Source organism: Castor canadensis, chromosome 6 (genome assembly GCF_047511655.1).
Source record: "Castor canadensis chromosome 6, mCasCan1.hap1v2, whole genome shotgun sequence".
Classification (NCBI taxonomy): Eukaryota; Metazoa; Chordata; class Mammalia; order Rodentia; family Castoridae; genus Castor; species Castor canadensis.
This window is the reverse complement of record NC_133391.1, coordinates 116,358,599-116,371,724: the sequence shown is the minus strand read 5'-3', so window position 1 is coordinate 116,371,724 and position 13,126 is coordinate 116,358,599. Positions and strand designations below refer to the sequence as shown.

The 13,126-nt window shown below is 34.9% G+C and overlaps 1 protein-coding gene across 5 annotated transcripts in view; it reads right to left on the bottom strand.

Annotated features, from left to right (window-relative positions):
- Window positions 1–317: 317 nt before the first annotated feature.
- Poc5 (POC5 centriolar protein) overlaps window positions 318–13,126 on the bottom strand; it is a 31,397-nt gene continuing 18,588 nt past the window's right edge. For all 5 annotated transcript variants that reach the window (XM_020178294.2, XM_074077262.1, XM_074077260.1 and 2 more), the window contains 4 exons: window positions 12,638–12,791; window positions 10,496–10,758; window positions 3,883–4,059; window positions 318–1,060 (listed from right to left, as the gene is read on the bottom strand). In XM_020178294.2, the coding sequence (XP_020033883.2) occupies window positions 917–1,060; window positions 3,883–4,059; window positions 10,496–10,758; window positions 12,638–12,791 (738 nt within the window). In that variant the 3' untranslated portion in view covers window positions 318–916. The remainder of the gene's footprint in view (window positions 1,061–3,882; window positions 4,060–10,495; window positions 10,759–12,637; window positions 12,792–13,126) is intronic.

Genomic DNA, 13,126 nt, shown 5'->3' with positions numbered 1-13,126 from the left:
GGTCATAACAGGTGTACATGAAAGCAATGCTAGGAATATTTCTGTATTGCTATCCTCAACTCAACTAGCAAAAACGCTTTGTCTTCCTTATTAGGCTTATCTATTTTCTTCAACAAAACTAGTGATAAAGGCAGAACAGGACCTGCATAGAACTGAGCTGGGAAGGAGGGAGAGGGTGGGGGAGGGGGTGGGGGAGATATTACCCAAACAATGTATGCACATGTGAATAAAAATTAAAAAAATGAAAAAAAAAATCAAAGCTACCCATTGGAGAGAAAAAAAAAAGTTCTAGAGAAATGAAGACTAATACACAAAAGTCATAAAAAGCTTTGTAATTAAAAACATCATTATCACTTTTGGTCTTTATCTTATTCATTTAAAAATAAAAAATATCTTATTTCCTTCGTCCTCCTTTCCCTTTTTGAGACCTCAAACTCATGATCCTACCCGGGCTTCCTGGAGTGGTGGGATTACAGGTGTAAACCACTGTGCCTGGCATACAAATGTTAGTTTCTCCTAGTTTTAGTAATGTTTTTAGTGAAGCTCCCCTCAGTTTTGTGCAAATTATGGCTCAGTAACATTGGAAATAATTTATTTTAGAAACAATTTAGAGAAAACAGGCTTTATATACTCAATGACTTACCAATGACAAGCTGAACATAGTGAAAATGAAGTTTCTTTTTTAATTTAAAAGTTTTACTTAATTACTTAAATTAAAAATAACATTAAAATAATTTCTATATATAAGTACAAAGGATGGTATAAGTTGAGAAGGACTCTTGTAATTTTTAAAAGACAAACATGATGAATCCATGATGTTCTAACAGTATGGAAAAGTTAAAAACCTAAAGGGTTCCAACCTTTGATACAGTCTTTACCAGAGGAATTAAAAGACCTCTGTGTAAACATATTCACTTTAGTCAACCACTTTCACAGACTGAACGCTTGTGAGAGACTGGGTGTGGGCTGATCTGGTTCCGAGAGATCTGGAAACTGAGGTACTACTTTCAGGATGGATGGTCCGTGGATATTTTGCAGCAGCTGCCTGAGGAATGGTTTGCTGAAAAGACAGGAAGTTGCTGTAATAATCTTATAAGATTATATATGTATTAAGTATCATCTCATCACTCATAATTAAACCTGACTAAAGTTTGTTAAGCATCCAGTATGTACCAGCAATGAGTTGGGCGAAGCAACTATTCAAACACAATGAAGCCCTTCTCCAAAATGAACCCACATGCAGCTGGCCTGTGTTGAACACCCACATTTAATACTAGAGCTGTACTGTGAGAGCATGGGAGTCATGCCTCCAAGACAACTAAGTGGAAAAGGCTTACAGAGGCCAAGTACAAAAGGCAACTTTGTGGTGCATGGAAAAGGGTTGGCCCCAAGCCATCCATCCCCTCATTCCATCCAGCTTCTTCCTCTTTCTGACTGTTAATACGTGGAGTCCAATCCTGGGGGGACATGGTGAAGCCCTGAGGATTCAGTCTGATCCTTACTTCAAACCAGCTAAAGCAAGGGCCTCAGATTTCACCCAGTTCACCTGGGAGGAGACTAAACCTTTTATGGTAACACAAGAGTAGAACTTCGAAGAAGCCGAATGCTCCCTTAATATATGTAGATTATAACTTTCCTCCTCTCCTCTGTTTCCTTTTAAATTAAATTTTATTTATTTATTTTTAAAAAGATGGTCAGCCTCCTGAGTGCTAGATTACAGGTGTGAACCACCATGCCTGGTTAAACTACAAATTTCTAAACAAGGAAATCACTTGATGTTGAGGACACATGCTGAGGAGTATATACTCACCACCTCAGAGCTTAGGGGAACATCTTACACGTGAACACTGAAGCTCTGAGTCCATGCATGTGAAATGTGTAAGTACGTATCATGCACACAAGTCTATATCACACACAGATATGAGTACTAAGTATCAGACTTTCTTAAGTTACACCAGACACAGCTTCTTGGTAGCTAGCGGTGGGATCTGTTATCAAGTTACCTCTGTCCCTGTCAAGTTAAGTTCTCAGTCATGTACACACAGATTTCTAATAGGGTCTCCCACTTAGAAAATTTGTCTTTCAACATTTCAAGCAAAGTTACATATCTTTGGTCAAAATCCAGCAGGTGGGCTAACGCATCATGAATCTGATCCTTGGGTTATGAGTAATACTGTTTCTGATAGTTCTAGATCTTGATTCCTGGTATAAACTGAAAGAGGACTACAATTGTATCTGTCACACAATACAAGTTAAGTAATAGTGGAGGGAGTTTATGGCTATCTAATTCATAGCCAACTACTGGAGAAGCACTGCCCATACTGAATAAGCACAGGGGTTTGGGAGATAACTATCAGAAAGAGGGGTTGTAGTTTTTTGTTCCTTGATTTTTTCTGTAAAATGAGCTATCATTTATAAAAGCAAAAGTTATTTCAATTAAAAACAAACATGTGCTCTCTTTATGCCTCTTTCACAACTAGACAATCTCTTGTCCCATCCATTCACATTCTGTGTGTTGATGAAAATAGAAATGAGTTCATTTCTTCTCATTTTTGATAGCTAATCTCACATAATCAAAAGCTTATAGAAAAATCATCCATGAACTCTCAGGGTCTGTTCAAGTTGTAAAATCCAACTAATCCTAAAATAAGTCTTCCACTGTCTCCATGTCTCTGGACTTGGTTCTCATAGCTCTGGTCTTCCACTTACCTTAGGTCATGCTTCACCTGAGGTTCAATTTAATCTAGGCTCTTTGGTTTAATCATACAGTAACTATCTAGTATTCAGGACTGAAAGAACTTGGAAAAAAAAATCATTGTATATACCTCTTTTGTTACTACTTTGACATACTAAATAAACAGGAACATTGTCGAATGTTGAAGAATTATAAGAGGATAGTCTCTTTCTTTCTCTTTTTTTGAATTAGTTTTTTTTTTTTTTTTTTTTTCTTTTCAGTGCAGGGAATCAAACCCAGGGCTTTTCACATGTGAGGCAAGCACTGTATCACTGAGAGCTATACCCACAGTCCAGAGGCTATTCTCTTTTGAAAATCAATCCTTCCTTTTCTTCAGAGATGTGTTCTTATCACTCATTTTATAAATTATACTTTGAGATAATTGTTGATTTCACATACTGTTACAAGAAAACAGAAATTTCTCATGTTCCTTTCCTAGTAACTTTAAATAGTTTAAATTTGCCTACAGTTTTAAAGTTTACAAATGGCTTTGTATATCTCACTTGACTTTACATTATCTTATTCAATACCATATCTTGACAATAACACGAGGAGCTAAGTATCAATTCCTTTACAGAAGAGGAAATGAAGGCAAATATTTTACATGCCCAAAGGCAGTAAGTAGCAAAGCTGCAGTACTAACTTGGGTATTTTTGCTTATTTCTGTTTCAAATTCTATGCACCTTTTTTTTTATAGCACATAAATTTATTGCAACCTGACTTATTTGATTATTAGAAGTATGCTGATAATTGTATTAAGGAAAGGGACAAAAAAAGGTACAAAAGTTAAAACTATAAAAAAGGTAGGGAAGTTTTCAAATATCTGGTACATGAGAAGATAGTTCATGAGTAAAGAGTTTTTGTCCTAATAAATCATTATACATTTTACCATTTGGCTACCAACACACTGGATTACTTTTTCTATTTGATAATTTTTATGCTGTTTGGAAGAAGCAATGTTTCTGAAATCAATTTCTTAGCAGAAGAAAGGTAGATATGGTAAGTATAGCAAATCTAGACTGTGATAGTAGAAAGCAAAACAAATGCTGATGGTTAAGAATTTTGATCTTTCCAAAAGATCACTGAAGAGTTTATTAGTCTAAGACTCTCAGGAAGATTTTCTAACAATATCTCAAATATGGACTCACCACTGTGACTGGATGATGCTTTTCCACAACAACTGAGCTCATGGGAGGAGAAACTCCCATTATAGCTAAACTGCTATTAATTCTATTTTTTGAAGTAAAATCACATCTCCCTGTGATCCGGGCTGTAATTGTTCTTCCAGCTTTCTGTTGTGCTGAAGTTACAACTCTTGGTACATACTAAAAAAACAAACAAACAAACAAATAAATAAGAAACTATTCTGTTGGTAGAAAATCCATGGCAAAAATCTGTATTACTTTTGGTGATAAAACTTTCAAAGAAAATACACAACACTTAAAAATAAAATGTAATGAAACATAAAGCAGAACAAAAAAAAAAATCAAATACTCCAAAACACCTGTATAATATGGTATGCCAATTATTTCATAATATTGTAGACTTTATGAAAGCTTATTCTGAAGTGATGATGGATTCACAGGAAGTTGCGAAGACTGTATTGAGAAGTCCTGGTATTCTTCACTCAGTTTCCTGAAAGGATTCCATCTTTGATGTGTAATAACATTGAAACCAGGAAGCTGGCACTGATACAATGCCTGTGAATAGATCTATGTCACTGTGTCACATGCATAGGTTCTCGTAACTATCAGTGCAAATCAAAACACAGACTATTTCATCTCCACAAGGATGTCCCTCACGCCATCACTTAGTCTTGCCCAGCTCTCCTTCCTTCCTCAACCACCTGTCACCCTTAACCAACACTATCTGTTTTATGAACTCTATGGTCCTTAAACACAGATACTACCATTACATACATGCCTTTCCCCTCACTTTATTAAGATACTATTTTTCATGAATATAGAAAACTGATATAATTTTAATGAGATGCTTTTATATTGACAGACTACAGTTTGCTTTCTCAGTTCTTTTTCTATAATATATAGTATACTTATAAAACAATGATTTGAGTTATTTTTATAGAATATCTTTCAAAAATAATGATCATATTCCAAACTACTGTCAGCATTTATTGTTTACTACTAGATCATACTCAAGAAAGATATTTACATCAGAAGTAACATACAAGTATACTTATTTTTTACTGTCAATTATATAGCTGCTCATTTAAGTCTGAGGTAAAACCTACTACTTGATTTAATTGTGGATTTTGTTAACACTTTATACCTATATTCCAATTTCCCTGCTATCCATGACCTTTGACTATTTGCCAGGAATTGAAAGGGTATTTGCCATCAAAGTTTGTTTTAATAGCTACAAATCCAGGCATGATTATGCATGCCTATAATTCCAGCACTCAGGAAGCTGAGGCAGGAGGATTGTGAGCTCCAGGCTAGTCTGGTCTACATGACAAGACCCTGTCTTAAAAGAAGAAGAAGAAAAAAAAAAAACCAGACCAAAAAAACTCTAAAAAACTCAAAAGAAAAATGCCCACAAAAAAGCAAAAACAAAAGAACCAGCTGAGCTGGGTGTATTGCTTAGTGGTGAGTGATTGTTGAGTATGAGTGAAGAGGTGGGTTTGACCCCCCAGCTCTGCAAAACAAAATATTTTTAATAACTACTGATAGATACTGATTTAATAATGTAAACAGTTTGTCTATTTTACTTTAGTTTTTAAATTTTGAAAAAATTTAAAATTATAGTTAATCTTGTCATCAATTTTTTCATTTTTCTGGTGGTTTTGGGGTTTGAACTCAGGGCCTTCTTCTTGGTAGGTGCTCTACCGCTTGAACCCCAGCCCTAGTCCTTGTCATTGATATTTTCCTACTTCCATAGCTGAACCAAAACACGCTTGGATAGCTGAGGCAATTATACTCTTCCAAAGTGAACTTATTTTGGCTTAACTTATTGATATATCTGAAATTTCATTTTTCCTAAATTCACTTTCCCTTTCAATAGTTTTTCTGAAAGCATTTATTAAATATTCATCTTTTCCCTGCTGTTATAGCCCATCTTAGGATCTGTACATATTTGCATCCTGCTACAGATGGTCGCAGCTGTCTGTTGAAAGGAGAGAGTGAGCTCCAGCAGAGCTGGCTCTGGGAAAACTGAAATGACAGAACACTGATGTTTTGGGAGGACCTTAAGGAAAAGAGCATTCAATGGGATCTTGCAATTCTTTGAAGAGTTTGGAAAGAATTCAGTACAGTTGCTGCACAGAAAACTAAGCAAAGACAAAAATGAAGCAGCTAATTCTAGGAACAAAAAATTGTACTAAAAAGGAAATGTACTCATGGTATACATTCATGGCTTAGCTATGTTTACAAAGTCATCACAAAAATCTAACACCAAAATATCAGGATCTAAATATTTATATATAGGGAGGATAGGGGTGGGAAGAGAAGGAATAAGGTGATGTCAGAAGGCAAATCCTTCATTTGCAGAGGATGTCAACAATAATGTTTGAAATTAATAAATGTAGCAATAATGGTATGAACATGCTACTTAGGAAAAACTGGTAAGTAGAAGAAACAAGTGACAGAGTTTAGGGAGAGGATTTACAAAACTATTTCTCACTATAATTCTCATGGAAGTTACTTGGCTTTTGAAGCTATGAAATTTTATGGAACTTATGAATTTAAAATACTGAATATCAGATTTTAGATATTTATAAATATATTTTGGATTAAATTCATGCTTCTGACCTTACAGAAGCATTTTAATCCTATTTTTTAGTTACAAAAATAAGGTACAAGAAAGATTTTATAGAGTAATAAAGTGTTTTTTTTTTTTGATACTAGGGATTAAACCCACAGCCTTATGCATGCTAAGCATGCATTCTACTACTGAGCTACACCCCTGGTTCCTAATGAAGATTCTTAAACAGTATTTTATAATAAAAAAAATCAGTGGTTGATAAGAAAATCCTTTGAGGCTGGGGACAGAGCTCAGTGGCAGGACACTTGCCTAGGATGTGCAAGGCCCTGGGTTTGATCCTCAGCACTGGAAAAAAGATTTGCCAAAAATTGAAAACTGAGGTACAACTGAACTTATAAACTTATTGCTGCTAAGACACACTTGAGGGATATAAACTCTCCCTTTGGTAGCAGCTATTCTCGGACCAGACTGAGAACCACTAGAGTAGTGAGAAAAACACCCATAGGTGTAAGCTGTACTTAACCCAGCTGAGAATTGCTTTAGAAGGCCTTCAGCAAGTTGAAAATATATATTCCATTAAAGACATTTTAAAGAAATCTCGGTATACTCATATGAGCTAAACAGAAGTTGTCTTAAATGACTTTCATGTTTACTAAGAATTGCTTATTTTCATATGACTTGTCACTTGCTAATAATACTTATGCAATATAAAATTATATTAACCTGATGAAAATGAGTTTTGTTAAACATACAGACATTTTTGAAAGAATATATAAAGATAAGCTATTAGAGAAAATTGCTGCTAAATTAAGTGGAGGGAAAAGAAACCTAGAAGGATTTTATAATTAGATAGCTTTGAAAGTTTTGTTAGTTCATGATGTTCTTTAGAGAAACTGACTTTGGAAAACAGAAAATACAGAGTGTGGCTTATATTAAAAAAATGACATTACAATCAGTAATCACACCCAGTTTGGCTGCATACTGAAACCTGGCAAATGAATACATTTATGTTATAGGATAAAATGATGGGTAAGGCATGCATGGATCATTTAAAAAAGAAAAGCTTTCTCTGCATTAGCTGACTGCGTAAATGACCACTTACGAGTCCCCATCATTAAATTTATCAGCTTAGATGACTTTAAACAATGCTGTAAAAATGAAAATTCTAGCATTTTAAGTCATATCAACATATACAACAACAAAAATGAAAGATGATAAAAAAAAAAGAAACGCTATTTTAAAAGCCCAACATTTGCATCATAACATTTGGCAAGGAGACAAAACAGATTACCAGGCAGGAGTACAGCCCTCAGAAGCCATACTGTCAAAGTCTGAATTCCAACAGTTACTAATTGTGTCCACAGGAGAGTTTCTCCCTCTAAGCCTCAAATACTCCATTTGTAAAGTGGGTAAAGCAGTACCAACTGTGTAGAACTACCTAAACACTTCTCATTCTGATGAAGAGGAAAGTTAGAAGACAAGCATTACTACATAGCTTTAAAATCCATCTAAGACTATTTTCCCTCCACGGTTCCAATTGGAGTTACAAAGAGTACAGTGCCATCTATTGTTCAACCTAGTGAACTGCAACATTGTCCAGCTTATACTTTGAAAAATGTTTTCCACCAGAAAATTCTGACATTTCCTTAAACACATTGAGGATGTCTACAGAAAACAACTTTACAGATGAAGATATTACTTCACTGGAAAACTTATCCTCCTTGCTTTTGTTGTCTTCTAATTATCTAAGCATACTGCATTTTAATCTTTTTTACTACTGGAAATAACAAGAAAGACTGGAAAAAGTTTTGAATGCTCACATAGGAAGCCTTGCTGATTAAAATGAGAAGATCTAGGCTTGGATCATTAATCTCTTCTTTTCCTATGTCAAAAATGATTGGTTTCACATTAAATTAGCCAAGTAATTTGTTTTCTTCCTACTTTTGTTATTATGGTTCTTTTAAAAACAAGAAGACACACCTGAAATGAATCTGAGTATTTTTAATCATGTAAGGAAGGAAGGAGTGGAGCACTATACTTACAGAAGGATTTACTCATGATTCACTCTGACCCTAAAGACTGTCTTTCCATGAATGAGACTGAATATATGTAGCTGGTGTTTGAAGGGGTGGATGCAGTGTGTGTGTGTGTGTTGTGGGAGGATGTATGGGGAAGGGCTGTCTACACAATACTGTGTTTTTCATGTTTCAAAGACTTCAAAATTATCTTAGGTAGTCAAATTGTTTAAAAAAGTTAGCAACAAAAAAGGTGGTAAACAAGGTCACTCATTTTTTCCATGTGTATTCAGGTTTACAAATAAACGCAGGCATGTTGGTGTAGTCATACTTTAAGAAGGGAATTTTGAAATATCTAGCTGTGTGCTGCATATGTAACATAATCGCAAATCAAAAACTTAAATATAAACTTGCCATGTTTATTAAGAGATCATCTGAACATACTTCAAATGTATAATCATTGGAAAATAAACACAGCTAAACATATGTCAGGGTTCAATTTTAGTGTCTAAGTCAAAATTCTTCCACACATTCAAATTTCTCTTACCAGCAATGTATGTTGTGATATATATTATATATATATATATATTATATATTATATATAATATATATAATATATATATACACACATAAAAGAGTGAACATGATACATAGCAGATCTCAACATATTTTTCTCCAAAGATGGTAGCTCTCAAAAGTTAAAAATTCAAGTAAGTTAGAAGACTAAAGGTAACCAAGTAACCAATTATCTGGTTGACTCAATGCCTTCCTTCACTATGGAGAGCTGCCCAGAGCAATGGTACCTTGTGATGGACTGCCAGGACAGTTGCAAGACCTAACACCTCTTCTGCTATCTTCTCTTTTATTACGTTAGTGGTTAGCAGTTGGGGAGAAGAGGGAGACAGAATTAAGAGCTTTGTAAGACTTTCCACGCTTTTGGGCAGAGCCATACCAGAGCAGGGAAAAAGGCCAACTGTTTTTTAAATATGCCACAAGAGGTGAGTCTGACAAGCATAGCTATGTCTATCCCTACTCCCTTCCCTCCACTGGAAACACTGAAGAATACAGGTTTAACAGCAGGAGGCATAAGTTACGAATCATGATGTGCTTTGTCAAAAGATGGATTAATTTGATTTCTGCTAAGTTCTCATATAAATACTCCATCCCCATTCAATACTGTCTTCTAGGCACTTCTCCAATAGAAGCATGGTGACTAGGAAAAACTCTTCCTTTCTTCATTCCAATTATGAATCAAAACCTAAAACCTAGTCCAGATGGAATTACTGCAGAGGGCTAGCAATATATCTGTATCCAGGAAAAGGGAAAGCTGTTAGTTTAATAGAAAAATATAAAATTAAACATGTATTAAACTCCAAAGCCCTTGAAAATACCTACTAGTTTGCTTCAAACTAAGAAAAAGTCTAATAAACTCTTTCTCAAATCTGTTTTTCTTTTTCAGCAGCCCTGGGGGTTTGAACTAAGGCCCTGATGCTTGCTAAGCAGAGGCTCTAATCGCTTGAGCCACATTGCCAGCCCTCTTTGGTGATGGGTTTTTTCAAGATAGAGTCTCATGAACTATTTTATCGGGGGCTGACTTTGAACCACAGTTCTCCTGATCTCGGCCTCCTGGGTTACAAGTGTGAGCTGCCAGTACCTGGCTCAAATCTATTTTTCTTGAATAGTATTTAAAAAAATGTAAAGTGAAAAAGATCTTTTTAATTATCACTAATGTGACAGTACTTTTGGGTTATTTTTCATTAGAAATTATTTTAGCCACTTTATGGTTTGAATATTTTCTGTGGGTTGGCCTAAATACCATGCAGAAAATGTTCTGAGTTCAAAATATTCAATCTATAGGGCTGGAGATGTAGCTCAGTGGTAGAGGCCCTGGTTTTCACCCCCAGCACAACAAAAAATTAAAACAAAAAACCAAACCTTCCTCAGAGGCCGTTATAACAAAATATCCAATTTACAAACAAGGTTTTGAACTCTTTCATAACACAGCCCTTGCAGAAACTGTACTAACCATCTCCTCCGGGGCAGCAGTAGTTGCAGATCCTGTACCAAGAACAGAGATGGGAATGTGAACAGAAGAGGGAGGCGCAGCTCCCGCAGAAGTCATGGAAGCAGCAGAGGGAACCACAGTGGCGCTGGCTGTTGCTGGGGAGGATGGAAGCAGCTGAACACTGGAGGGCACTGGGGCCACGGAAGCATCTAAAGGGTCAGGATGTTCTTTTCCTTGAACACCAGGGCCACATTCTTCCTTTCTGGTATTTGTGAAGTCGTTCCCTATAAATCACAAATTCATTCCAAGAAAATTCTCCCAAGTTCAGATTGTTATTCTCTACCAAACAATGAAAATATATAATGCTAAATAAAATTTGGTCTAACAAAAATGTAGATATTTGTTACTTATTGGGTCTACTGTTCAGTTAATGGTTTGTCAGTATTAACTGGTTAATACAGCATAACCTTTAAAGACTTCAGACCACTTCTTTCAACATGTGAAAACTAATGAATGATTTACACATTCATCACAAGTTTAAGGATTTACATACTTTGCATTTTATACAACTATGCTGATAAACGGTTTTCTGATGCCACCATACCCCCTCATTTCTATCTACTGTTCCTATTCTAACAAAGAACAACTTATTTTTATTCTTGACTTTTCAACAAATAATAGTAAACCAACAAGTAAAACTGAAACTTTCACCTTTGACATAAAAGAAATGGGTTATTGGAGATAGACTACCTAACTTTTACTAAAGAACATCTGCCCATTTAACTGACTGTAGGGATGTGATGTACACAGTAATCTTCCCTCACAAATGAATCTTATGCTTCATCTACAGAGTAAATGGTGCCAGCTTCTAAAAGCCAGGACAAATGATTTTGTCCAATTTGAGATTTTTTTTTTCTCCTTAGAATTTGCTTAGTTTCCAATTAAGATTATCTCTGTGCTATCAAATGGTGTGGTGAGGGTTTGGAAATTCAACAAGATGTATCAGAATTCTGAATAGAGGACACTACATAGGTCCAATGGTTAAATGCTTTTCTACACTGTCCTCTTTTTAGCCAAAAATTTGGGCTTTTGCATCAGTCCCTTTCTAAACTACCTGTGTGAAACAGAGTAATAGTTACCCTGATAACAAAGTTTAACAGTGATTAGAGTGTCTCGATCCTTTGAAATCCTCTGATGAAAGGGACTAATTCAATATAAAATACCGCTGCTTTTAATTTGAAAACACATGCCCACTGAGTCTGAACATGTCTATGATACAAAGTGCTGCTGAGCTAAGTATCACTCTGGCAGATATTATGAGATGCAAAGCCAGTATCAAGGTCAGATCTGGCAAGGCAGGTGACCAACTCTTGCTATTGTGGACTGATTTGTGAAGTTTCTTTTAACCAGATAATTGGTAAATTTAATAACTATTCTTGCTTTAACTAGGATAATTATTTTTCAGATGTAAAGCATTTTTCTGTTGTGTGTAAAACTGTTTGTAAAATTGGTAGGAACCACTTTAAGGCCATTTTTACTATCATGTTCTGTCTTCTTCAATAAAAAGAGTAAAAGCATACCCAGTTTTAGATTGCATTGAACTTTTGCCTTTGATAGCTCCACTGAAACTACTGTAATTTGTGTTTTACTATTCTTATCATCTTTACGACAAATAATGAACAAAGTCACTTAAAACGGTTGGGTTCCCAGAGCCTGCATTAGACTCAAAGACATAAGTATAGGAGCAAAGCAAATCATGCTTCTTTCCTGTAGGAGACATATATGTGTTTGAATTTAAATTTTAAGATGGCAAATTTATTAAAATGTTAAAATATTCTGTCCTAAGTAAACTCATTGCCTTCTTAAATTGAGAAACATGTTTCTTGTAATTGAATGTAAGAAGTTCTAATAAGGATTTATCACTTATGCAACTTAAGAAGTGACAATTTAACTGGTCAGATCTAAGATACCAAAAGTAATCATAAATGAGCTAATTCTCACAGTAGATTTAAAGCTCGATATGACACCATGAAACTAAAAATAAACAATACTTAGATCAGACACAACACTGTAGAATATTAATAAAGCAGAGCCTACCAATCACTAAAATCACCTCAAATTCTTTCTTCAAAATAGGCAGAGAATCTTCCATGAATTACTAACCTGTATCATTTCTGTTCTGAAATATAGTCATGGCTTCCAGATTTAATGCACACACCCCTCTCATGAAAGCTTTCTTCATAGAATCTTCAAAGTGCTCTTTTTCTTGTTGCATTCTTTGAATTTCAGCTTTTGCATTTTCCAAAGCTCCAGATAACTAAAGTAAGAGAATTACCATAAATAAATAAACAAAAAAAGAAAGATATTTGTGACCCAAAGAATATTACTGTCAAAAATAGACATACTGTGAAAATGGCCACAGTTTTTAGTATTAAGAATTTAGTGCTGCAATGATCAAATTTTTTCTCTTCTTAACATTTGATTTCAAGAGGCCTATTGTAGTCTTCAAAATGGCTATTTCAATTTGGGCCCAAATATTTTCCCATAGAAGCAATGTTAATTTTATTACTAAAAGTTAAAGGAAAATAACTTCAATTTATATACACATGCTTTATCAAACTTAAGAACATAGTTTATTTGATATGAAGATAA